Below are 26,412 nucleotides of genomic sequence, written 5' to 3' on the forward strand. Positions count from 1 at the left end.
AGCACAGGGCTAGTCCGCCCCACATGTCAGTGCCGCCCCCCCACACAAATACAAAAGCATCGCATAGCGGCGATGCCTTTGTATTTGAGGAGTAACTCCCGACCAGCGCAGCTTCTGCGGCTGGCCGGGAGTGAATTGTTGCTGCCGCTGGCCGTAGCAGCAGCCTGAGATGTCACGCAGCTGCCACGGCCCGCTCCCCCTAAACGGCGGCTCAACGCCGCCGTTCAGCCCCCTCCCACCCAGCGACCGCCTCTGTCTCAGAGGCGATCACTAGGCAACGAAAGCTGCCATGCGCCGGCGCACTGCGCAGTTCAGACCCGATCGCTGCGACAAACTGCAGCGAGCGATCGGGTCGGAATGACCCCCATGGTTTTGGCCATTAGAGAAAAAGTTTGCTGTTGCAAGCAGGTCTGAATTAGGCCCAATATCCAATTGTTTATCTATCCTTATCCTCCATGTTAAGTGTCGGAAGATTGGGGGGAGGGGGGGTTATATTCATTTGTTACTTTTTATCACGCATCTTGCCCAGAGATGCCAAATGCGCGGCTATACCCGACCAAGCTAATGGGCACGACAGGTAATGTCCCATTTCAGCACTCAAATGGATCATTTTTTGCTACTTTCAGCTTACCAGCCCCGGCTGCCGGCAGCCGATCGCTCCTGAACGGAACAACAATTGAATAGCTCCATGGGAATCATTTACTGGCTGCCGGCGCTCTAAACAATTAAGGGGGGACATTTACTAAGCAGTGATAAGAGAGGAGAAGTAAGCCAGTGGAGAAGTTGCCCATGGCAACCAATCAGCACTGAAGTAACATCTATCATTTGCATACTATAAAATGATACAGAGCTGCTGATTGGTTGATGGGGAAATTTCTCCATTGACTCACTTCTCTGCTCTTATCACTGCTTAGTAAATGTCCCCCAAAATGTCTTACTGTAATTAGCATTCCTTTGAACCTGTGGTGGAGATGTATGGGAAGAAGAACGGGTAAATTTACTAAGATGGGAGCTCTATTTCAGAAGGGATGTTGGACATAGCAACCAAACAGATTCCAGGTATTATGTTCTGAATCTAGAAGGTGCTAGATAAACGAGAATTAGAATCTGATTAGTTGCTATTGGCAACATCCCATCTTAAATAAAACTCCCATCTTAGTAAATTTACCCCAAAGTCTCTAGGTTGCATCTCCCTAGTACCAGCAATGTAGAACAAGCTTTCATATTGCGCCTGGGTCATGGTATGATATCTGTGTCCTCACTGTGCCTGCGCTGGCGCACAGATAGAGCCGCTGTAGATGACGTGCTGCTGTATGTTACAGACATAGCTGGAGAGGATGAGGACAGCGACACGCTGACAGTGGTGACCAGCGAGTACTCAGAGGATTGCCACCAATCACACACAGCCGCTGCCTGCACTAAGAACTATCCTCATGCCAACAGGTAGGTGACCAGGAGCAGTCACTCACCTCTCTGCTCTCTGTTATAGCTGCATTCAGTCACTCACCTCTCTGCACTCCATTATAGCTGCATTCAGTCACTCACCTCTCTGCACTCCGTTATAGCTGCATGCAGTCACTCACCTCTCTGCTCTCTGTTATAGCTGCATGCAGTCACTCACCTGTCTGCACTCCATTATAGCTGCATGCAGTCACTCACCTCTCTGCCCTCTGTTATAGCTGCATGCAGTCACTCACCTGTCTGCACTCCATTATAGCTGCATGCAGTCACTCACCTCTCTGTACTCTGTTATAGCTGCATGCAGTCACTCTCCTCTCTGTACTCTGTTATAGCTGCATGCAGTCACTCACCTCTCTGTACTCTGTTATAGCTGCATGCAGTCACCCACCTCTCTGCACTCTGTTATAGCTGCATGCAGTCACACACCTCTCTGCACTCCATTATAGCTGCATGCAGTCACTCTCCTCTCTGCACTCTGTTATAGCTGCATGCAGTCACTCACCTCTCTGCACTCCATTATAGCTGCATGCAGTCACTCTCCTCTCTGCACTCCGTTATAGCTGCATGCAGTCACTCTCCTCTCTGCACTCCGTTATAGCTGCATGCAGTCACTCTCCTCTCTGCACTCTGTTATAGCTGCATGCAGTCACCCACCTCTCTGCACTCTGTTATAGCTGCATGCAGTCACTCACCTGTCTGCACTCCATTATAGCTGCATGCAGTCACTCACCTCTCTGTACTCTGTTATAGCTGCATGCAGTCACACACCTCTCTGCACTCCGTTATAGCTGCATGCAGTCACTCACCTCTCTGTACTCTGTTATAGCTGCATGCAGTCACACACCTCTCTGCACTCCGTTATAGCTGCATGCAGTTACCCATCTCTCTGCACTCCGTTATAGCTGCATGCAGTCACTCACCTCTCTGCACTCCATTATAGCTGCATGCAGTTACCCACCTCTCTGCACTCCGTTATAGCTGCATGCAGTCACTCACCTGTCTGCACTCCATTATAGCTGCATGCAGTTACCCACCTCTCTGCACTCCGTTATAGCTGCATGCAGTCACTCACCTGTCTGCACTCCATTATAGCTGCATGCAGTCACCCACCTCTCTGCACTCCGTTATAGCTGCATGCAGTCACTCACCTCTCTGCACTCCATTATAGCTGCATGCAGTCACTCACCTCTCTGCACTCCGTTATAGCTGCATGCAGTCACTCACCTCTCTGCTCTCTGTTATAGCTGCATGCAGTCACTCACCTCTCTGCACTCCGTTATAGCTGCATGCAGTCACCCACCTCTCTGCACTCCGTTATAGCTGCATGCAGTCACCCACCTGTCTGCACTCCATTATAGCTGCATGCAGGCACTCACCTCTCTGCACTCTGTTATAGCTGCATGCAGTCACTCACCTCTCTGCACTCCGTTATAGCTGCATGCAGTCACTCACCTCTCTGCACTCCGTTATAGCTGCATGCAGTCACCCACCTCTCTGCACTCTGTTATAGCTGCATGCAGTCACTCACCTCTCTGCACTCCATTGTATCTGCATGCAGTCACTCACCTCTCTGCACTCTGTTATAGCTGCATGCAGTCACTCACCTCTCTGCACTCCATTGTATCTGCATGCAGTCACTCACCTCTCTGCACTCTGTTATAGCTGCATGCAGTCACCCACCTCTCTGCACTCTGTTATAGCTGCATGCAGTCACTCACCTTTCTGCACTCCATTATAGCTGCATGCAGTCACTCACCTCTCTGCACTCCGTTATAGCTGCATGCAGTCACTCACCTCTCTGCACTCCATAATAGCTGCATGCAGTCACTCACCTCTCTGCACTGTTATAGCTGCATGCAGTCACTCACCTCTCTGCACTCCATAATAGCTGCATGCAGTCACCCACCACTCTGCACTGTTATAGCTGCATGCAGTCACTCACATCTCTGCACTCCGTCATAGCTGCATGCAGTCACTCTCCTCTCTGCACTCTGTTATAGCTGCATGCAGTCACTCACCTCTCTGCACTCCGTTATAGCTGCATGCAGTCATCCTCCTGTCTGCACTCCATTATAGCTGCATGCAGTCACTCACCTCTCTGCACTCTGTTATAGCTGCATGCAGTCACTCACCTCTCTGCACTCCGTTATAGCTGCATGCAGTCACTCACCTCTCTGCACTCCATTATAGCTGCATGCAGTCACTCACCTCTCTGCACTCCATTGTATCTGCATGCAGTCACTCACCTCTCTGCACTCTGTTATAGCTGCATGCAGTCACTCACCTCTCTGCACTCTGTTATAGCTGCATGCAGTCACCCACCTCTCTGCACTCTGTTATAGCTGCATGCAGTCACTCACCTTTCTGCACTCCATTATAGCTGCATGCAGTCACTCACCTCTCTGCACTCCATAATAGCTGCATGCAGTCACCCACCTCTCTGCTCTCTGTTATAGCTGCATGCAGTCACTCACCTCTCTGCACTCCGTTATAGCTGCATGCAGTCACTCACCTCTCTGCACTCCATAATAGCTGCATGCAGTCACCCACCTCTCTGCACTCCATAATAGCTGCATGCAGTCACTCACCTCTCTGCACTGTTATAGCTGCATGCAGTCACTCACATCTCTGCACTCCGTCATAGCTGCATGCAGTCACTCTCCTCTCTGCACTCTGTTATAGCTGCATGCAGTCACTCACCTCTCTGCACTCCGTTATAGCTGCATGCAGTCACCCTCCTGTCTGCACTCTGTTATAGCTGCATGCAGTCACTCACCTCTCTGCACTCTGTTATCGCTGCATGCAGTCACTCACCTCTCTGCACTCTGTTATAGCTGCATGCAGTCACTCACCTCTCTGCACTCCGTTATAGCTGCATGCAGTCACTCACCTCTCTGCACTCTGTTATAGCTGCATGCAGTTACTCAGCTCTCTGCACTCTGTTATAGCTGCATGCAGTCACTCACCTCTCTGCACTCTGTTATAGCTGCATGCAGTCACTCACCTCTCTGCACTCTGTTATAGCTGCATGCAGTCACTCAGCTCTCTGCACTCTGTTATAGCTGCATGCAGTCACTCACCTCTCTGCACTCTGTTATAGCTGCATGCAGTCACTCACCTCTCTGCACTCTGTTATAGCTGCATGCAGTCACTCACCTCTCTGCACTCGGTTATAGCTGCATGCAGTCACTCACCTCTCTGCACTCTGTTATAGCTGCATGCAGTCACTCACCTCTCTGCACTCCGTTATAGCTGCATGCAGTCACTCACCTCTCTGCACTCTGTTATAGCTACATGCAGTAACTCACCTCTCTGCACTCCGTTATAGCTGCATGCAGTCACTCACCTCTCTGCACTCGGTTATAGCTGCATGCAGTCACTCACCTCTCTGCACTCTGTTATAGCTGCATGCAGTCACTCACCTCTCTGCACTCTGTTATAGCTACATGCAGTAACTCACCTCTCTGCACTCCGTTATAGCTGCATGCAGTCACTCACCTCTCTGCACTCCGTTATAGCTGCATGCAGTCACTCACCTCTCTGCACTCTGTTATAGCTGCATGCAGTCACTCACCTCTCTGCACTCCGTTATAGCTGCATGCAGTCACTCACCTCTCTGCACTCCATTGTATCTGCATGCAGTCACTCACCTCTCTGCACTCCATTATAGCTGCATGCAGTCACTCACCTCTCTGCACTCTGTTATAGCTGCATGCAGTCACTCACCTCTCTGCACTCCGTTATAGCTGCATGCAGTCACTCACCTCTCTGCACTCTGTTATAGCTGCATGCAGTCACTCACCTCTCTGCACTCTGTTATAGCTGCATGCAGTCACTCAGCTCTCTGCACTCCGTTATAGCTGCATGCAGTCACTCACCTCTCTGCACTCCATTGTATCTGCATGCAGTCACTCACCTCTCTGCACTCTGTTATAGCTGCATGCAGTCACTCACCTCTCTGCACTCCGTTATAGCTGCATGCAGTCACTCACCTCTCTGCACTCCATTGTATCTGCATGCAGTCACTCACCTCTCTGCACTCCATTATAGCTGCATGCAGTCACTCACCTCTCTGCACTCTGTTATAGCTGCATGCAGTCACTCACCTCTCTGCACTCTGTTATAGCTGCATGCAGTCACTCACCTCTCTGCACTCTGTTATAGCTGCATGCAGTCACTTACCTCTCTGCACTCTGTTATAGCTGCATGCAGTCACTCACCTCTCTGCACTCCATTATAGCTGCATGCAGTCACTCACCTCTCTGCACTCTGTTATAGCTGCATGCAGTCACTCACCTCTCTGCACTCGGTTATAGCTGCATGCAGTCACTCACCTCTCTGCACTCGGTTATAGCTGCATGCAGTCACTCACCTCTCTGCACTCTGTTATAGCTGCATGCAGTCACTCACCTCTCTGCACTCCGTTATAGCTGCATGCAGTCACTCACCTCTCTGCACTCTGTTATAGCTACATGCAGTAACTCACCTCTCTGCACTCCGTTATAGCTGCATGCAGTCACTCACCTCTCTGCACTCTGTTATAGCTGCATGCAGTCACTCACCTCTCTGCACTCCGTTATAGCTGCATGCAGTCACTCACCTCTCTGCACTCCATTGTATCTGCATGCAGTCACTCACCTCTCTGCACTCCATTATAGCTGCATGCAGTCACTCACCTCTCTGCACTCCATTATAGCTGCATGCAGTCACCCACCTCTCTGCACTCTGTTATAGCTGCATGCAGTCACTCACCTGTCTGCACTCCATTATAGCTGCATGCAGTCACTCACCTCTCTGTACTCTGTTATAGCTGCATGCAGTCACACACCTCTCTGCACTCCGTTATAGCTGCATGCAGTCACTCACCTCTCTGTACTCTGTTATAGCTGCATGCAGTCACACACCTCTCTGCACTCCGTTATAGCTGCATGCACTCACCTCTCTGTACTCTGTTATAGCTGCATGCAGTCACACACCTCTCTGCACTCCGTTATAGCTGCATGCAGTCACTCTCCTCTCTGCACTCTGTTATAGCTGCATGCAGTCACTCACCTCTCTGCACTCCATTATAGCTGCATGCAGTCACTCTCCTCTCTGCACTCCGTTATAGCTGCATGCAGTCACTCTCCTCTCTGCACTCCGTTATAGCTGCATGCAGTAACTCTCCTCTCTGCACTCTGTTATAGCTGCATGCAGTCACCCACCTCTCTGCACTCTGTTATAGCTGCATGCAGTCACTCACCTGTCTGCACTCCATTATAGCTGCATGCAGTCACTCACCTCTCTGTACTCTGTTATAGCTGCATGCAGTCACTCACCTGTCTGCACTCCATTATCGCTGCATGCAGTTACCCACCTCTCTGCACTCCGTTATAGCTGCATGCAGTCACTCACCTGTCTGCACTCCATTATAGCTGCATGCAGTCACCCACCTCTCTGCACTCCGTTATAGCTGCATGCAGTCACTCACCTCTCTGCACTCCATTATAGCTGCATGCAGTCACTCACCTCTCTGCACTCCGTTATAGCTGCATGCAGTCACTCACCTCTCTGCTCTCTGTTATAGCTGCATGCAGTCACTCACCTCTCTGCACTCCGTTATAGCTGCATGCAGTCACCCACCTCTTTGCACTCCGTTATAGCTGCATGCAGTCACCCACCTGTCTGCACTCCATTATAGCTGCATGCAGGCACTCACCTCTCTGCACTCTGTTATAGCTGCATGCAGTCACTCACCTCTCTGCACTCCGTTATAGCTGCATGCAGTCACTCACCTCTCTGCACTCCGTTATAGCTGCATGCAGTCACCCACCTCTCTGCACTCTGTTATAGCTGCATGCAGTCACTCACCTCTCTGCACTCCATTGTATCTGCATGCAGTCACTCACCTCTCTGCACTCTGTTATAGCTGCATGCAGTCACTCACCTCTCTGCACTCCATTGTATCTGCATGCAGTCACTCACCTCTCTGCACTCTGTTATAGCTGCATGCAGTCACCCACCTCTCTGCACTCTGTTATAGCTGCATGCAGTCACTCACCTTTCTGCACTCCATTATAGCTGCATGCAGTCACTCACCTCTCTGCACTCCGTTATAGCTGCATGCAGTCACTCACCTCTCTGCACTCCATAATAGCTGCATGCAGTCACTCACCTCTCTGCACTGTTATAGCTGCATGCAGTCACTCACCTCTCTGCACTCCATAATAGCTGCATGCAGTCACCCACCTCTCTGCACTGTTATAGCTGCATGCAGTCACTCACATCTCTGCACTCCGTCATAGCTGCATGCAGTCACTCTCCTCTCTGCACTCTGTTATAGCTGCATGCAGTCACTCACCTCTCTGCACTCCGTTATAGCTGCATGCAGTCATCCTCCTGTCTGCACTCCATTATAGCTGCATGCAGTCACTCACCTCTCTGCACTCTGTTATAGCTGCATGCAGTCACTCACCTCTCTGCACTCCGTTATAGCTGCATGCAGTCACTCACCTCTCTGCACTCCATTATAGCTGCATGCAGTCACTCACCTCTCTGCACTCCATTGTATCTGCATGCAGTCACTCACCTCTCTGCACTCTGTTATAGCTGCATGCAGTCACTCACCTCTCTGCACTCTGTTATAGCTGCATGCAGTCACCCACCTCTCTGCACTCTGTTATAGCTGCATGCAGTCACTCACCTTTCTGCACTCCATTATAGCTGCATGCAGTCACTCACCTCTCTGCACTCCATAATAGCTGCATGCAGTCACCCACCTCTCTGCTCTCTGTTATAGCTGCATGCAGTCACTCACCTCTCTGCACTCCGTTATAGCTGCATGCAGTCACTCACCTCTCTGCACTCCATAATAGCTGCATGCAGTCACCCACCTCTCTGCACTCCATAATAGCTGCATGCAGTCACTCACCTCTCTGCACTGTTATAGCTGCATGCAGTCACTCACATCTCTGCACTCCGTCATAGCTGCATGCAGTCACTCACCTCTCTGCACTCTGTTATAGCTGCATGCAGTCACTCACCTCTCTGCACTCCGTTATAGCTGCATGCAGTCACCCTCCTGTCTGCACTCTGTTATAGCTGCATGCAGTCACTCACCTCTCTGCACTCTGTTATAGCTGCATGCAGTCACTCACCTCTCTGCACTCTGTTATAGCTGCATGCAGTCACTCACCTCTCTGCACTCCGTTATAGCTGCATGCAGTCACTCACCTCTCTGCACTCTGTTATAGCTGCATGCAGTTACTCAGCTCTCTGCACTCTGTTATAGCTGCATGCAGTCACTCACCTCTCTGCACTCTGTTATAGCTGCATGCAGTCACTCACCTCTCTGCACTCTGTTATAGCTGCATGCAGTCACTCAGCTCTCTGCACTCTGTTATAGCTGCATGCAGTCACTCACCTCTCTGCACTCTGTTATAGCTGCATGCAGTCACTCACCTCTCTGCACTCTGTTATAGCTGCATGCAGTCACTCACCTCTCTGCACTCTGTTATAGCTGCATGCAGTCACTCACCTCTCTGCACTCTGTTATAGCTGCATGCAGTCACTCACCTCTCTGCACTCCGTTATAGCTGCATGCAGTCACTCACCTCTCTGCACTCTGTTATAGCTACATGCAGTAACTCACCTCTCTGCACTCCGTTATAGCTGCATGCAGTCACTCACCTCTCTGCACTCGGTTATAGCTGCATGCAGTCACTCACCTCTCTGCACTCTGTTATAGCTGCATGCAGTCACTCACCTCTCTGCACTCCGTTATAGCTGCATGCAGTCACTCACCTCTCTGCACTCTGTTATAGCTACATGCAGTAACTCACCTCTCTGCACTCCGTTATAGCTGCATGCAGTCACTCACCTCTCTGCACTCCGTTATAGCTGCATGCAGTCACTCACCTCTCTGCACTCTGTTATAGCTGCATGCAGTCACTCACCTCTCTGCACTCCGTTATAGCTGCATGCAGTCACTCACCTCTCTGCACTCCATTGTATCTGCATGCAGTCACTCACCTCTCTGCACTCCATTATAGCTGCATGCAGTCACTCACCTCTCTGCACTCTGTTATAGCTGCATGCAGTCACTCACCTCTCTGCACTACGTTATAGCTGCATGCAGTCACTCACCTCTCTGCACTCTGTTATAGCTGCATGCAGTCACTCACCTCTCTGCACTCTGTTATAGCTGCATGCAGTCACTCAGCTCTCTGCACTCCGTTATAGCTGCATGCAGTCACTCACCTCTCTGCACTCCATTGTATCTGCATGCAGTCACTCACCTCTCTGCACTCTGTTATAGTTGCATGCAGTCACTCACCTCTCTGCACTCCGTTATAGCTGCATGCAGTCACTCACCTCTCTGCACTCCATTGTATCTGCATGCAGTCACTCACCTCTCTGCACTCCATTATAGCTGCATGCAGTCACTCACCTCTCTGCACTCTGTTATAGCTGCATGCAGTCACTCACCTCTCTGCACTCTGTTATAGCTGCATGCAGTCACTCACCTCTCTGCACTCTGTTATAGCTGCATGCAGTCACTTACCTCTCTGCACTCTGTTATAGCTGCATGCAGTCACTCACCTCTCTGCACTCCATTATAGCTGCATGCAGTCACTCACCTCTCTGCACTCTGTTATAGCTGCATGCAGTCACTCACCTCTCTGCACTCGGTTATAGCTGCATGCAGTCACTCACCTCTCTGCACTCGGTTATAGCTGCATGCAGTCACTCACCTCTCTGCACTCTGTTATAGCTGCATGCAGTAACTCACCTCTCTGCACTCCGTTATAGCTGCATGCAGTCACTCACCTCTCTGCACTCTGTTATAGCTACATGCAGTAACTCACCTCTCTGCACTCCGTTATAGCTGCATGCAGTCACTCACCTCTCTGCACTCTGTTATAGCTGCATGCAGTCACTCACCTCTCTGCACTCCGTTATAGCTGCATGCAGTCACTCACCTCTCTGCACTCCATTGTATCTGCATGCAGTCACTCACCTCTCTGCACTCCATTATAGCTGCATGCAGTCACTCACCTCTCTGCACTCCATTATAGCTGCATGCAGTCACCCACCTCTCTGCACTCTGTTATAGCTGCATGCAGTCACTCACCTGTCTGCACTCCATTATAGCTGCATGCAGTCACTCACCTCTCTGTACTCTGTTATAGCTGCATGCAGTCACACACCTCTCTGCACTCCGTTATAGCTGCATGCAGTCACTCACCTCTCTGTACTCTGTTATAGCTGCATGCAGTCACACACCTCTCTGCACTCCGTTATAGCTGCATGCAGTCACTCACCTCTCTGTACTCTGTTATAGCTGCATGCAGTCACACACCTCTCTGCACTCCGTTATAGCTGCATGCAGTCACTCTCCTCTCTGCACTCCGTTATAGCTGCATGCAGTCACTCACCTCTCTGCACTCCATTATAGCTGCATGCAGTCACTCTCCTCTCTGCACTCCGTTATAGCTGCATGCAGTCACTCTCCTCTCTGCACTCCGTTATAGCTGCATGCAGTAACTCTCCTCTCTGCACTCTGTTATAGCTGCATGCAGTCACCCACCTCTCTGCACTCTGTTATAGCTGCATGCAGTCACTCACCTGTCTGCACTCCATTATAGCTGCATGCAGTCACTCACCTCTCTGTACTCTGTTATAGCTGCATGCAGTCACTCACCTGTCTGCACTCCATTATCGCTGCATGCAGTTACCCACCTCTCTGCACTCCGTTATAGCTGCATGCAGTCACTCACCTGTCTGCACTCCATTATAGCTGCATGCAGTCACCCACCTCTCTGCACTCCGTTATAGCTGCATGCAGTCACTCACCTCTCTGCACTCCATTATAGCTGCATGCAGTCACTCACCTCTCTGCACTCCGTTATAGCTGCATGCAGTCACTCACCTCTCTGCTCTCTGTTATAGCTGCATGCAGTCACTCACCTCTCTGCACTCCGTTATAGCTGCATGCAGTCACCCACCTCTCTGCACTCCGTTATAGCTGCATGCAGTCACCCACCTGTCTGCACTCCATTATAGCTGCATGCAGGCACTCACCTCTCTGCACTCTGTTATAGCTGCATGCAGTCACTCACCTCTCTGCACTCCGTTATAGCTGCATGCAGTCACTCACCTCTCTGCACTCCGTTATAGCTGCATGCAGTCACCCACCTCTCTGCACTCTGTTATAGCTGCATGCAGTCACTCACCTCTCTGCACTCCATTGTATCTGCATGCAGTCACTCACCTCTCTGCACTCTGTTATAGCTGCATGCAGTCACTCACCTCTCTGCACTCCATTGTATCTGCATGCAGTCACTCACCTCTCTGCACTCTGTTATAGCTGCATGCAGTCACCCACCTCTCTGCACTCTGTTATAGCTGCATGCAGTCACTCACCTTTCTGCACTCCATTATAGCTGCATGCAGTCACTCACCTCTCTGCACTCCGTTATAGCTGCATGCAGTCACTCACCTCTCTGCACTCCATAATAGCTGCATGCAGTCACTCACCTCTCTGCACTGTTATAGCTGCATGCAGTCACTCACCTCTCTGCACTCCATAATAGCTGCATGCAGTCACCCACCTCTCTGCACTGTTATAGCTGCATGCAGTCACTCACATCTCTGCACTCCGTCATAGCTGCATGCAGTCACTCTCCTCTCTGCACTCTGTTATAGCTGCATGCAGTCACTCACCTCTCTGCACTCCGTTATAGCTGCATGCAGTCATCCTCCTGTCTGCACTCCATTATAGCTGCATGCAGTCACTCACCTCTCTGCACTCTGTTATAGCTGCATGCAGTCACTCACCTCTCTGCACTCCGTTATAGCTGCATGCAGTCACTCACCTCTCTGCACTCCATTATAGCTGCATGCAGTCACTCACCTCTCTGCACTCCATTGTATCTGCATGCAGTCACTCACCTCTCTGCACTCTGTTATAGCTGCATGCAGTCACTCACCTCTCTGCACTCTGTTATAGCTGCATGCAGTCACCCACCTCTCTGCACTCTGTTATAGCTGCATGCAGTCACTCACCTTTCTGCACTCCATTATAGCTGCATGCAGTCACTCACCTCTCTGCACTCCATAATAGCTGCATGCAGTCACCCACCTCTCTGCACTCCATAATAGCTGCATGCAGTCACTCACCTCTCTGCACTGTTATAGCTGCATGCAGTCACTCACATCTCTGCACTCCGTCATAGCTGCATGCAGTCACTCTCCTCTCTGCACTCTGTTATAGCTGCATGCAGTCACTCACCTCTCTGCACTCCGTTATAGCTGCATGCAGTCACCCTCCTGTCTGCACTCTGTTATAGCTGCATGCAGTCACTCACCTCTCTGCACTCTGTTATAGCTGCATGCAGTCACTCACCTCTCTGCACTCTGTTATAGCTGCATGCAGTCACTCACCTCTCTGCACTCCGTTATAGCTGCATGCAGTCACTCACCTCTCTGCACTCTGTTATAGCTGCATGCAGTTACTCAGCTCTCTGCACTCTGTTATAGCTGCATGCAGTCACTCACCTCTCTGCACTCTGTTATAGCTGCATGCAGTCACTCACCTCTCTGCACTCTGTTATAGCTGCATGCAGTCACTCAGCTCTCTGCACTCTGTTATAGCTGCATGCAGTCACTCACCTCTCTGCACTCTGTTATAGCTGCATGCAGTCACTCACCTCTCTGCACTCTGTTATAGCTGCATGCAGTCACTCACCTCTCTGCACTCGGTTATAGCTGCATGCAGTCACTCACCTCTCTGCACTCTGTTATAGCTGCATGCAGTCACTCACCTCTCTGCACTCCGTTATAGCTGCATGCAGTCACTCACCTCTCTGCACTCTGTTATAGCTACATGCAGTAACTCACCTCTCTGCACTCCGTTATAGCTGCATGCAGTCACTCACCTCTCTGCACTCGGTTATAGCTGCATGCAGTCACTCACCTCTCTGCACTCTGTTATAGCTGCATGCAGTCACTCACCTCTCTGCACTCCGTTATAGCTGCATGCAGTCACTCACCTCTCTGCACTCTGTTATAGCTACATGCAGTAACTCACCTCTCTGCACTCCGTTATAGCTGCATGCAGTCACTCACCTCTCTGCACTCCGTTATAGCTGCATGCAGTCACTCACCTCTCTGCACTCTGTTATAGCTGCATGCAGTCACTCACCTCTCTGCACTCCGTTATAGCTGCATGCAGTCACTCACCTCTCTGCACTCCATTGTATCTGCATGCAGTCACTCACCTCTCTGCACTCCATTATAGCTGCATGCAGTCACTCACCTCTCTGCACTCTGTTATAGCTGCATGCAGTCACTCACCTCTCTGCACTCCGTTATAGCTGCATGCAGTCACTCACCTCTCTGCACTCTGTTATAGCTGCATGCAGTCACTCACCTCTCTGCACTCTGTTATAGCTGCATGCAGTCACTCAGCTCTCTGCACTCCGTTATAGCTGCATGCAGTCACTCACCTCTCTGCACTCCATTGTATCTGCATGCAGTCACTCACCTCTCTGCACTCTGTTATAGCTGCATGCAGTCACTCACCTCTCTGCACTTCGTTATAGCTGCATGCAGTCACTCACCTCTCTGCACTCCATTGTATCTGCATGCAGTCACTCACCTCTCTGCACTCCATTATAGCTGCATGCAGTCACTCACCTCTCTGCACTCTGTTATAGCTGCATGCAGTCACTCACCTCTCTGCACTCTGTTATAGCTGCATGCAGTCACTCACCTCTCTGCACTCTGTTATAGCTGCATGCAGTCACTCACCTCTCTGCACTCCATTATAGCTGCATGCAGTCACTCACCTCTCTGCACTCTGTTATAGCTGCATGCAGTCACTCACCTCTCTGCACTCGGTTATAGCTGCATGCAGTCACTCACCTCTCTGCACTCGGTTATAGCTGCATGCAGTCACTCACCTCTCTGCACTCTGTTATAGCTGCATGCAGTCACTCACCTCTCTGCACTCCGTTATAGCTGCATGCAGTCACTCACCTCTCTGCACTCTGTTATAGCTGCATGCAGTCACTCACCTCTCTGCACTCCGTTATAGCTGCATGCAGTCACTCACCTCTCTGCACTCCGTTATAGCTGCATGCAGTCACTCACCTCTCTGCACTCTGTTATAGCTGCATGCAGTCACTCACCTCTCTGCACTCCGTTATAGCTGCATGCAGTCACTCACCTCTCTGCACTCTGTTATAGCTGCATGCAGTCACTCACCTCTCTGCACTCCGTTATAGCTGCATGCAGTCACTCACCTCTCTGCACTCCATTGTATCTGCATGCAGTCACTCACCTCTCTGCACTCCATTATAGCTGCATGCAGTCACTCACCTCTCTGCTCTCCGTTATAGCTGCATGCAGTCACTCACCTCTCTGCACTCGGTTATAGCTGCATGCAGTCACTCACCTCTCTGCACTCTGTTATAGCTGCATGCAGTCACTCACCTCTCTGCACTCCATTATAGCTGCCCCCTGACTTGCAGTTCTCATTTTCAGCAATCTGAATAACACCTACGTCCATCCGGACCCGTTCTACCAGAACTCTGCATTACAGAACACCCAGAAAAGTAAGTGTCAGCTCTGTTGAACCCATTGAATTCCTTACTTGTTGCTGCTTATCGGGAGGGGTGTGAGCTGTGACTGCTCACTGTGGTTGCAGACGAATCCCATAGTGGAGTCAGCCGGCGTAGAGACACCTCCATAGACTCAGGAGTAGAGGTTATGGTCTGGGAGGGAAAACTTTTTGTTCAAACGAAGCACCATATACCATGCTTCTGATGCCATCTACAATGGCGGAGGGGCTGTGTGTGGGAGGGGGTGTAAGTGCTTAGGGGTCCATTTCAAATCTTCTAAAGGATAGTCCAGCATAAGTGCCGCTCCCAGGTCAGCCCAAGGCTTTGATAGAGGAGACTAAAGCCAATCACAGAGCTAGGCAGCAATGAAAGCCATCTGGTAGTGAGCCAAGCTCGGTCATGTAGACCAACATGGGCCGTAGGGCATCTCACGTTATTATAGGCCATAGGAGGGGGTTACATGTCCATGTGTACGTGAGAGGGGTCTTGTGGATCTGGTTCTTCAGTATGTACTTTGTAACCTGATAGTAACACAGAGATGTTTTCAATGTTTGTCAGGCAACCATGACTACGAAACCCTGAAGCTGAAGACCATGGCAGGAGAAAGGTACGGTCCCACCTATTATTAGATAATGTAATAAGAATAATCATGGGGTAGCGTGTCAGGGATGACATTTGTGCTGTTGAGGGACTCTAATTGGTTACCCATAATTATGTGAATTTAATGACTGAAAAGCCAATTATCCAATTATAGGTCCCAGAGCCTCATAAATATTCCTGAGTGGTAACATCAAGGTAATGAGCACTTGTAGGTCCAAGACAAATGAGGTTACTCCGCTATACCGTATGACAGTATTTCCAGCCAGAGAGAAAACAGACAAGGGAGTCTTAGTCCCTGTGGCAGCAGGGATTCCAGTTTCTTCCCTAATTAGGAAACATGGAGCAATTGCAAAGCAATGCACTGGGGCCCCTACCCATCCTCCAGCGGTAGGAGTGGGGGGTGCTATCAGCGGCAGCTCTCATGTCCCGCGGGTGGTAAGGGGTGTTCTGTCTTCAGCTCAGCATGTAGGACCTGGGGCAGTAATCTCTGTTAATTACTACTTTACTGCACAGATGGGGCGGGAGGGAGAACACTAAACTGTAGAAGGGGGCATTGGGCTGAATGAAGGGGCCCCAAAACATGACTTCCAGGGTGGTAGGGGCTGTTTAATATGCAGGGGAGGGGTGGATAGTGGAGTGGGCTTAATATTCATCTTTTTCCAGTGGGAGGGCAGCTGGCTTGACGGCAGATATCTCCAGTTTCTGGAAATAGATTTCTTAGCTTCCAATGGTATAAATAACTAGAGAGTCTCACCTTTCAGTAGGTACTGGGGACACCTTTCAGGAGGTACTGGCAGAGACGTGCGGTGGGGTGAGGCAGGTGAGGCAGAGCCTTTCCTGTCATACTAACGTTTGTGCCAGAGTTTTGACTGTATAAAGTATGTGAAAATGAAAAATACAAAGAATTTGTTTGAAATATCTTCTTTGCATTTTTCTAATAATTTTTATAGCCAAAACTCTGGAGTAAAACTTCTATGGCAGGTGAGGCAGTGCCTGGATAACTTTTCTGCACAAAATTCACCAAATTTCCAGGAGTTTATAATGCTGCTCCTGTGTACAATGCCCAGATGTACACTTTGGCTCATATATTGCATGTAAATCTGGCTCTGGTGCTTGCCAGTGCCTCCTGAGCCATTTAGCTCACCGCACGTCCCTGGGTACTGGGGACACCTTTCAGGAGGTACTGGGGACACCTTTCAGGAGGTACTGGGGACACCTTTTAAGGAGGTACTGGGGACTTGGGGATCAGAGTTCAGGAGCCAGAGCAATCCACCAACGAAAATATAAAACTGCATACCAGGCGTGTGGAGCTGGAGCAGGGACCAGCTGCTGGAAGGCTGATATCTCTGGTTCTAGGCATAGTAGAGACAAGCTGCCGGTGTCCACCAAAAGGGGAAAGTACCAGATTTTGGAGTATACTCTCAGAAAAACTCTAAGCCGAGATATCTGGCTGGGAAATGCAATTAGCAGGCTCAGGTGGGGCCCACTGCTTTGAAGTCAGATATCTCTGGTTCCCCAGGGCAGATCTAAAAAATCTGGTACCCCTGAAAAAATGGGACCCTCAGCTATCAGCTTAGGACCCTTTTACTACTGGGGCCCTTAGGCAACTGGCCATTGAGCCCATACGAATAGACGGCCCTGGCAGAGACAACTGGAAATGTGCAGAGGCACCTTTATTTTATATCACGTGCTAAAATAAAAGTCTGGTTCCAGCCATTGTGTGACCTTGGAGAGGCTGGTACTGGATAGCCATTCCCCAAAGGATTGGGTACCTGTATAATAGAGGGTGTCCACTGAGCCTCCCCTAAGTCCTCTGGGTGCAGCAAGCACCCTCCAGGGAGTCTACCAGAGCAGGGTACAGAAAAAAGGACAGCCACCATTTTTAAGATTATTTAAACACTGCATACATATTAGTGGGCCATACGGGCATTGACATACAATGCTGGCTGAGAAGGTAAGCCAGGCGGACTAAGCTTTTACTTTCATTAGGCCCACGATCTGCTCCTGCCACAGTAACAGAAACTACTGTAATGTGTATAATGGGGACACGCCATGCACTCTGCGCCTCACAGCAAAACCCAATCGAGCTGATGCTGCTGCCATTTTTCCATTGATTACTTTAAATATTGTGTGCTGGCGCCATATTTCTGAAGACATTGAGGATGGCAATGACTCTGTTGCTGTGCCAGATTTACTGCTGTCTTCTGTGCATACGGAGTGGGGGTGGGGAGGGGGGAGGTAGGCAAACGAAGGGGCAGGGACCCACAGAGTAACCTGCCCAAGGGCCTCCTCATTTGTTAAAACAGCACTGGTGACCAATATCACTCCTTTATTCACAAGATCTACATTTTACACTGAGGGTCATTTACAAAGGACATCCCCAGAGCGAAAAAGACTCTCACAGTATGTACTATCATGTGTGAGTGGTTAAGCGTTAAGTGCATGGATTTGTGGTCCAAGATGGTGGCATTTGCAGGCGTGCAAAAGTTTGCAGCCATGTGATGGGTGAATATAGTGAGGTAAAGTAACCAATATTTTAGTTTAAATGAATGAAGGGGGTGATCCTAAGGTGTTAGCAGTTTGGACTTGGGGCCTAATTCAGATCTGATGGCTAGCAAGCGATTTTTGCCCTGCTGTGATCAGATAGTTGCCGCCTACAGGGGGAGTGTATTTTAGCTGTGCAAGTGTGCGATCGCATGTGTAGCAGAGCTGTATAATCAGATCTTGTGCAGTCTCTGCACTGGCCAGGACTTACTCAGCCGCTGCGATCTCATCAGCCTGTCTGGGACCGGAATTGACGTCTGGAACCCTCCCTGTTAACGCATGGACACGCCTGTGTTTTTCCAGACACTGCCTGAAAACGGTCAGTTGACACCCATAAATGCCTTCTTCCTGTCAATCTCCTTGCAATCGCCCATGCGAACGGCTCCGTCGCACAAACACATCACTGAGCGGCGATCCACTTTGTACCCGTGCGACACGCTTGCACATTGCGTGCATATGCATGCGCAGTTTGTGCCTGATCGCCTGCCGTGCAAAAGCGCACAGCAATGATCAGGTCTGAATTACCCCCTTAAAGTGATATTTCCCTGTGTCTACCACCTACAAACCCGTGGAGCACATTTATGGGTCTATTCATGTAAGAATGCGATCGTTTAGTTTTAGTTATCACCAAACATCGCATTCTTATGGGCGGCTTTTTTCATATACTTACCGCAATTCACCATCCTTTGCTGGGTTCCTGATGCGATGTGGTAACTCTTGCTCTCACGATGCCTTCTTCATTGCTCCTATCGCGGCTTGCTAGATGGTGTTTACTCTGCGCATGCGCACCTTTGATCCCGCAGTCCGAGCCAGCAGTCAGTTGAAAGCCAAGTAGAAGATTAACAAGTCGCCAGCACTGCAACCTGGGTAAAAGGGGCGGGACTTACGGAACAGAGGTGGACAGGAGCAGGGGTAAGATCAACACTCTGGGCAATATTCGTCAGGGTGGAGCGGACTACGCCATCCTCACATGGCGAAGCTGCACAGGAGAGAGAAACGGAAAGCACCTACATGAACTGCAGTTACCATACAAGTGTATGGTACTGCGATTTAAGCACAGAACAGGGCTACCGCAGGAGAAGTAATAACGTTCTCCATGGTAACCTGCTCTGTGAATTGCGGGAAGCGGAGAAAAACCCCGTTTACCGCAAAACGGGGCTTTTCTCTGCTTCATGACTAGACCCCTTAGTTTCTGGAACCATTTTATGTTACAGGAAGTAGCCGGGTGTAATGAAACAAGTTAGGTGGGCAAATGTGGGACCATTAGTGATCTTTATGGTACATAAGACCTTAGAGACTGTGGCAATCATACATTACCAGGAAAGTCCAGGAACAGAGCATTTTCTCCCTCATGGAGAGGGTCAGGTAGGCAAGTATGGAGTGGATGGTAAACAGTGTTTGAGTTTTGAACTAAGATATACAATATATGTTTTCAGGAACATGACTGAATCCTCAGATTGTCTTCACATACCCAAAATGGAGCATCATGATAAGCCAAGAAAACCCAGACTCCATTCCAGAATGTGTCACATCATGTGATTCCATTACCAAAAAAAAAAAAAAAAGACTGTGACTGGAAAACCAATATGTCAAAGGGCCGAAACAGCGTCAAAAAAGATGAACTTTGCTGCCAAAAGCACCCAGCATCCAAGAAGGACTGGAAATGGCCATGAAGGCCTCAGACTCCTATTATAAATCCTGGGGACCCATTATCTCAGAGAGAATTATACATTTTTCCTCACATTTGTTTTATTTCTTGTATTATTTTGTTTTAAAGACTACAAATATTGTACTACATTAACACCGCAGTTCCATGATCATGTCATGCAGCCATTTTATCTTCTGTTAGTCACATGATCCTCTCTTTGCAAACAAGATGGGAGAGATATGGCATATCAGCAGAGGCGTCCTGAGGCAGTATTTATGAGGATACTAAAGCCACGGGCGAAGTTCATTTTAATGAGACGGGGGAAGCGATCACGCAACAGCATCTTACCTTTGATGCAGGAGCAGGCCCCTCCTCCTTGGTCCGGCGTCATCTTCCCAATGATATTCGGTAAATGGCCCATGTGCACTAGAGAAAAAACACTCTGTGCCAGAGTCTTTGCTTTCACAGTGCAGTGCCATCTTACCAAAGTTATCACTGGGAAAATGGCGCTGCAGAGGAGGAGGGATCTGCTTCTCTGGGATGGTTTTGCCTTGTAAATGATTGCCGCTTTAAAAATACGGGCATTCTTGCCCGAAGTCCCGCAATTTGTACCTTATTACATTTTCCCTAATGACATATGGCAGGGATGGGGAAACGTCAGCCCTCCAGCTGTTGCTGAACTACACATACCAGCATGCCCTGCAACAGTTTTGCAATTTGGTCATGCTAAAACTGTTGCAGGGCATGCTGGGATGTGTAGTTCAACAACATTTGGAGGGCCAAAGGTTCTCCATCCCTGACATATGGGATCATGGCTCCCTCCTGTAGATTATATTGCTATTAGCAGATACTGAGCTCTATGACTATATAAAAGCAGGTGGCTGTAGGTAAGGGGTCCTGTATTCCTCATAGTACAGAAGTTTCCTAAGGAACATTAAAGTGATGACATCAGAACTCGCGGTTTATACAGATATGAATAACAGGAGATTATACGTACATTAATAGTATAGAGTAGATTGTTGTGTATATATCCCAGCCAGCTGCTTGTATCCTGGGGAATAAAGTCTTTATTTTCTAGTGTAAACACTCAGGTTATAAAGTGTTTCCATGTGATATATTTATGTGGTTGTAGTGAAAACGTTCATCCAAATGCACTTTTGTAATGTATAATAAAATATATATTTTACAGTAAGACTTGTGTGTCTTCATTTACACTTTGTGGCTGAACCGCTATTACAGAGTGTACATTTACTGAACACCTACAAGTTGTGTATCCAGGTAACAAAGATGACCCACTCACTGCATATTCAGAGTTGGTGGGCGCAGTCTCGGGCCTGGGTACTGGGAGGTGTGGCCAAATTTGGGGAGGCGTGGCAAGGCACCCTATAAGATAAGTTAAATAAATACTATGAGCTTCAGAAACATGTGCCACTTGCTGCTACTGGCCCAGCCAAGCCCCTCCACATCCGCTACTCACGCACCTAAATGGAAACGTCAGGAACACCGGACACAAATCGGTCGTACCATCGAACCACTGGGTCACTCAGCGCTGTCTTAGACTGAGCAGCTCTCCTAAGACACGGGGGCTGTGAACGAATTTGCAGTGGCTGATTACTGAACACCCAGAAAACTCTCCCAACCCGCCTGCGGTTTTCAAATTCACCAGGAGTGTCAGGAGGGAGATAATACCCTTTCCGGGGTGTGTCCACCTCTTTCCACCCACAGCCCTTCTCCGCCTGCCACCACAGGGGTTTGGCTAACCGTTACAGAGTACATGTTCTGTTCCCCTTGGTAAATATGTAATAAACCATATTATTGTGAAGTATAATGTAACATACTGTAAAGGTGGGTACACACTGGCTGATATATCGGGCATTTTCTTGAACGGCCAATATATCGAGGGTCCATCGGCCAGTGTGTACGGGCAATATGTCTGTGAACGACGGAGTTCACAGACATATCGCGTCGGCCCCGCAGCACAGCCGATGGCCAATATATCTACCAATATATTGGCGCGTCGCTGTGTGGCAGCCGCCGGTGATTGACAGCTGAACTGGGCGGGCGTGTGTACACGCCCGCCCAGTTCATGACGTCAGTCCCCAACGGATCGGCAGTGTGTATGCTCAACACACTGCCCGATCCGGCCATAGATATATCTGCAGATCAATATCTATCAGTGTGTACCCACCTTAAGTATAATGCATAATTCAAGTGCACTAGGATAGAGTCTGGGAGCGGGGCCCACCGGTGGTTTCCCCTGTTCCTCTGTGGGCCAGTCTGACCCTGATGGTATATAAGGGGTTTCACTAGGGCTATTCACACTTGCTTCTGAAGAAGGACCCAGCAGGCGCAAGGGTGATGCTGGGTATATCCTGGAGGTCTCCAGTGGTGAGCACATTTACCCGGATTTGTGCGCCTGCGTATACAGGCGCACCGCCGCCATGTTTCCCGTCACAGGAAACACAGGCGTCGTCATCCGCCTCCCCGGAAAACGCCCATGATACGGCTGCATTTCCTGTACCACTCCGCCCCAACGCTGCGTCACCACCCCCGACCTCCCTCCGCCTGTCATTCACTATGTGATCGCATCCGTCCGGGATGCAATCGTATGGTGAAATCCCGCACACGTGCAATGCGGTTGCGGCAAAGGCGCAAAGGCCCGATAATTATTTCAGTGTCCTGTCCCCTGGAGCAGAAATGTTTATACACCATGTGCTTGTCCTGCATTGTCTTGTACTGTAAATCATTGTTTCCTTGTCTTGCTCATTGGTTATGTACTACGCTAGGTGCTGCGGAACCCTTGTGGCGCCACATAAATAAAAGATTATAATAATGGTGCGCAGATCCTAACTAGCAGGTAATGTCCATATCCATGAGTGAGCCAGGTCAGTTATACACAATCAGGGAGCTGCATCGTCATAGCCATCCTCCTGCTTCTCTATATATACACATATATACTATATCCAGTCACGGATACATGGTAGATGGGAACCCGTATCGTGGGTTCGGCAGAGACCCTGAACAGAGGCGCAGAGTCTAACGTGCTGATGGTATTCACCAGGGACCCCCTGAGAGGAGGTTTGGACTTAGCTGCACCTGACACGTAGGTCACGGCCCTTTGTCTGAGTATTGCAGGTATGGGGCTGGTATGGACTGGAGCAGACACTGGAAAATGGCTGAATGGCGTACTGACACTGGAACAGTAGAGTGCAGAGGGCTGGAAAACAGGAACAGGGATGGAAGCTCTGAGAGACAGGGACGGAGCAGGAACTGTAACGGAGCACAGGAGACTGGAATCCGGAACTGCATAGGTAGACTGGAACCAGGAACGCAGTTTTCACAAAGAACGCAAGTAGCGCCAGCATGACGCTGGAGTAAGATTTGGGAGCCTATACCCTGGCACAGGAGTGTAATCAGGGACTACTTTTAAAAGGTGGAGATTTGAATTTGGCACCAATGTGACATCAACTGTTTGGCATGCCTCAGTGGCGCACCCAGGGGGGGTTTACGAGCACCCAGAAACCCCCCCCCCCTCCACTAAAAAATAATTATTATTTCTCTAACGTCCTAGTGGATGCTGGGGACTCCGTCAGGACCAGGGGGATAGCGGGCTCCGCAGGAGACAGGGCACATCTAAAAAAGCTTTTAGGTCACATGGTGTGTACTGGCTCCTCCCCCTATGACCCTCCTCCAAGCCTCAGTTAGGTTTTTGTGCCCGTCCGAGAAGGGTGCAATCTAGGTGGCTCTCTTAAAGAGCTGTTTAGAAAAGTTTTTTTTTTTAGGTTTCATTCAGTGATTCCTGCTGGCAACAGGATCACTGCAACGAGGGACTTAGGGGAGAGATCTCCAACTCACCTGCGTGCAGGATGGATTGGGATCTTAGGCTACTGGACACTGAGCTCCAGAGGGAGTCGGAACACAGGTCAGCCTGGGGTTCGTCCCGGAGCCGCGCCGCCGATCCCCCTTACAGACGCTTAAGAAGACGGCAGAACGGAGGTCCGGAAACAGGCGGCAGAAGACTTCACAGTCTTCATGAAGGTAGCGCACAGCACTGCAGCTGTGCGCCATTGTTGTCACACGGCTCACTGACCTAGTCACGGAGGGTGCAGGGCGCTGCTGGGGGCGCCCTGGGCAGCAATATAAGTACCTTATTGGCAAAATAAATACATCACATATAGCCATTAAGGCTATATGTATGTATTTTAACCCAGGCCAGTTCTTAAAAACCGGGAGAAAAAGCCCGCCGAAAAGGGGGCGGAGCTTATTCTCCTCAGCACACAGCGCCATTTTCCCTCACAGAAAGGCTGAGGGGAAGGCTCCCATGCTCTCCCCTGCACTGCACTACAGAAACAGGGTTAAAACAGAGAGGGGGGGCACTGATTTGGCGATATAAATATATATTAAATGCTATAAGGGAGGAACACTTTTATAAAGGTTGTCCCTGTATAATTATAGCATTTTGGTGTGTGCTGGCAAACTCTCCCTCTGTCTCCCCAAAGGGCTAGTGGGTCCTGTCCTCTATCAGAGCATTCCCTGTGTGTGTGCTGTATGTCGGTACGCGTGTGTCGACATGTATGAGGAAAATGTTGGTGAGGAGGCGGAGCAAATGCCTGTAATGGTGATGTCACTCTCTAGGGAGTCGACACCGGAATGGATGGCTTACTTGTGGAAGTACGTGATCATGTCAACACGCTGCGAGCCGGTTGACGACATGAGACGACCGGCAAACAAATTAGTACCTGTCCAGGCGTCTCAGACACCGTCAGGGGCTTGTAAAAACGCCCATTTACCTCACGGACACTGACTCCAGTGTCGACGGTGAAGAAACAAACGTATTTTCCTTTAGGGCCACACGTTACATGTTAAGGGCATGAAGGAGGTGTTACATATTTCTGATACTACAAGTACCACAAATAAGGGTATTTTGTAGGGTGTGAATAAACTACTTGTAGTTTTGCCTGAATCAGATAAATTAAATGAAGTGTGTGATGATACGTGGGGTTCCTCCGATAGAAAGTTATGGGCGGTATACCCTTTCCCGCCAGAAGTAAGGGCGAGTTGGGAAACACACCTTAGGGTGGATAAGGCGCTCACACGCTTATAAAAACAAGTGGCGTTACCGTCTCCAGATACGGCCGCCCTCAAGGAGCCAGCTGATAGGAAGCTGAAAAATAGCCTAAGAAGTATATACACACATACTGGTGTTATACTACGACCAGCAATCGCCTCAGACTGGATGTGCAGCGCTGAGGGGGCTTGGTCGGATTTCCTGACTGAAAATTTTGATACCCTTGACAGGGACAAGATTTTATTGTCTATAGAGCATTTTAAGGATGCATTTCTATATATGCGTGATGCGCAGAGGGATATTTGCATGCTGGCATCAAGAGTAAATGTGATGTCCATATCTGCCAGACGAAGACACGACAGTGGTCAGGTGAGGCAGATTCCAGACGGCACATGGAAGTATTGCCGTATAAAGGGGCGGTCCATCGGACCTGGTGGCCATGGCAACAGCTGAAAAATCCACCTTTTGTTCCCCGAGTCACATCTCAGCAGAAAAGGACACAGTCTTTTCAGTCTCAGTCCTTTCGTCCCCATACGGGCAGGCGGGCAAAGGCCAGTCATATCTGCCCAGGGGTAGAGGAACGGGAAGAAGACTGCAGCAAGCAGCCCATTCCCAGGAACAGAAGCCCTTCACAGCTTCTGCCAAGTCCGCAGCATGACGCTGGGGCAGTACAAGCGGACTCAGGTGCGGTAGGGGGTCATCTCAAGAGTTTCAGCACGCAGTGGGCTCACTCGCAAGGTGACTCCTGGATCCTACACGTAGTATCCCAGGTGTACATTGGAAATTCGAGACGTCTCCTCCTCACAAGTTCCGGAAGTCTGTTTTACCAACGTCTACCTCCGACAGGGAGGCAGTATTGGAAACAATTCACAGGCTGTATTCCCAGCAGGTGATAATCAAAGTACCCCTCCTACAACAAGGGAGGGGGTATTATTCCACACTATATTGTGGTACTGAAGCCAAACGGCTCGGTGAGATCTGAAATATTTGAACACTTACATATAAGCGTTCAAATCAAGATGGAGTCACTCAGAGCAGTGATAGCGAACCAGGAAGAAGGGGACGAGATGGTGTCACTGGATATCAGGGACATTTACCTACATGTCCAAATTTGCCCTTCTCACCAAGGGTACTTCAGGTTCGTGGTACAGAACTGTCACTATCAGTTCAGACGCTGCCGTTTGGATTGTCCACGGCGCCCCGGGTCTTTACCAAGGTAATGGCCGAAATGATGATTCTTCTTAAAAGAAACTTGGACGCTTTCCTGATAAGGGCAAGGTCCAGAGAACAGTTGGAGGTCGGAGTAGCACTATCTTTAATAGTTCTACGACAGCACGAGTGGATTCTAAATATTCCAAAATCGTAGCTTTTCCGAGGACACGTCTACTGTTCCTAGGGATGATTCTGGACACAGTCCAGAAAAAGGTGTTTCTCCCAGAGGAGAAAGCCAGGGAGTTATCCGAGCTAATCGGGATCCTCCTAAAACC

The 26,412-nt window shown here is 49.6% G+C and overlaps 1 protein-coding gene across 1 annotated transcript in view; it reads left to right on the forward strand.

Annotated features, from left to right (window-relative positions):
• TTC24 (tetratricopeptide repeat domain 24) overlaps positions 1-21,043 on the forward strand; it is a 33,365-nt gene extending 12,322 nt beyond the window's left edge. Inside the window, exons 8-11 of the mRNA XM_063947101.1 lie at positions 1,323-1,443; positions 14,989-15,059; positions 15,624-15,672; positions 19,646-21,043. Of these exons, the coding sequence (XP_063803171.1) occupies positions 1,323-1,443; positions 14,989-15,059; positions 15,624-15,672; positions 19,646-19,748 (344 nt within the window). The 3' untranslated portion in view covers positions 19,749-21,043. The remainder of the gene's footprint in view (positions 1-1,322; positions 1,444-14,988; positions 15,060-15,623; positions 15,673-19,645) is intronic.
• The last annotated feature ends 5,369 nt before the right edge of the window (positions 21,044-26,412 follow it).

The sequence above is a fragment of the Pseudophryne corroboree genome, chromosome 12 (genome assembly GCF_028390025.1).
Source record: "Pseudophryne corroboree isolate aPseCor3 chromosome 12, aPseCor3.hap2, whole genome shotgun sequence".
Classification (NCBI taxonomy): domain Eukaryota; kingdom Metazoa; phylum Chordata; class Amphibia; order Anura; family Myobatrachidae; genus Pseudophryne; species Pseudophryne corroboree.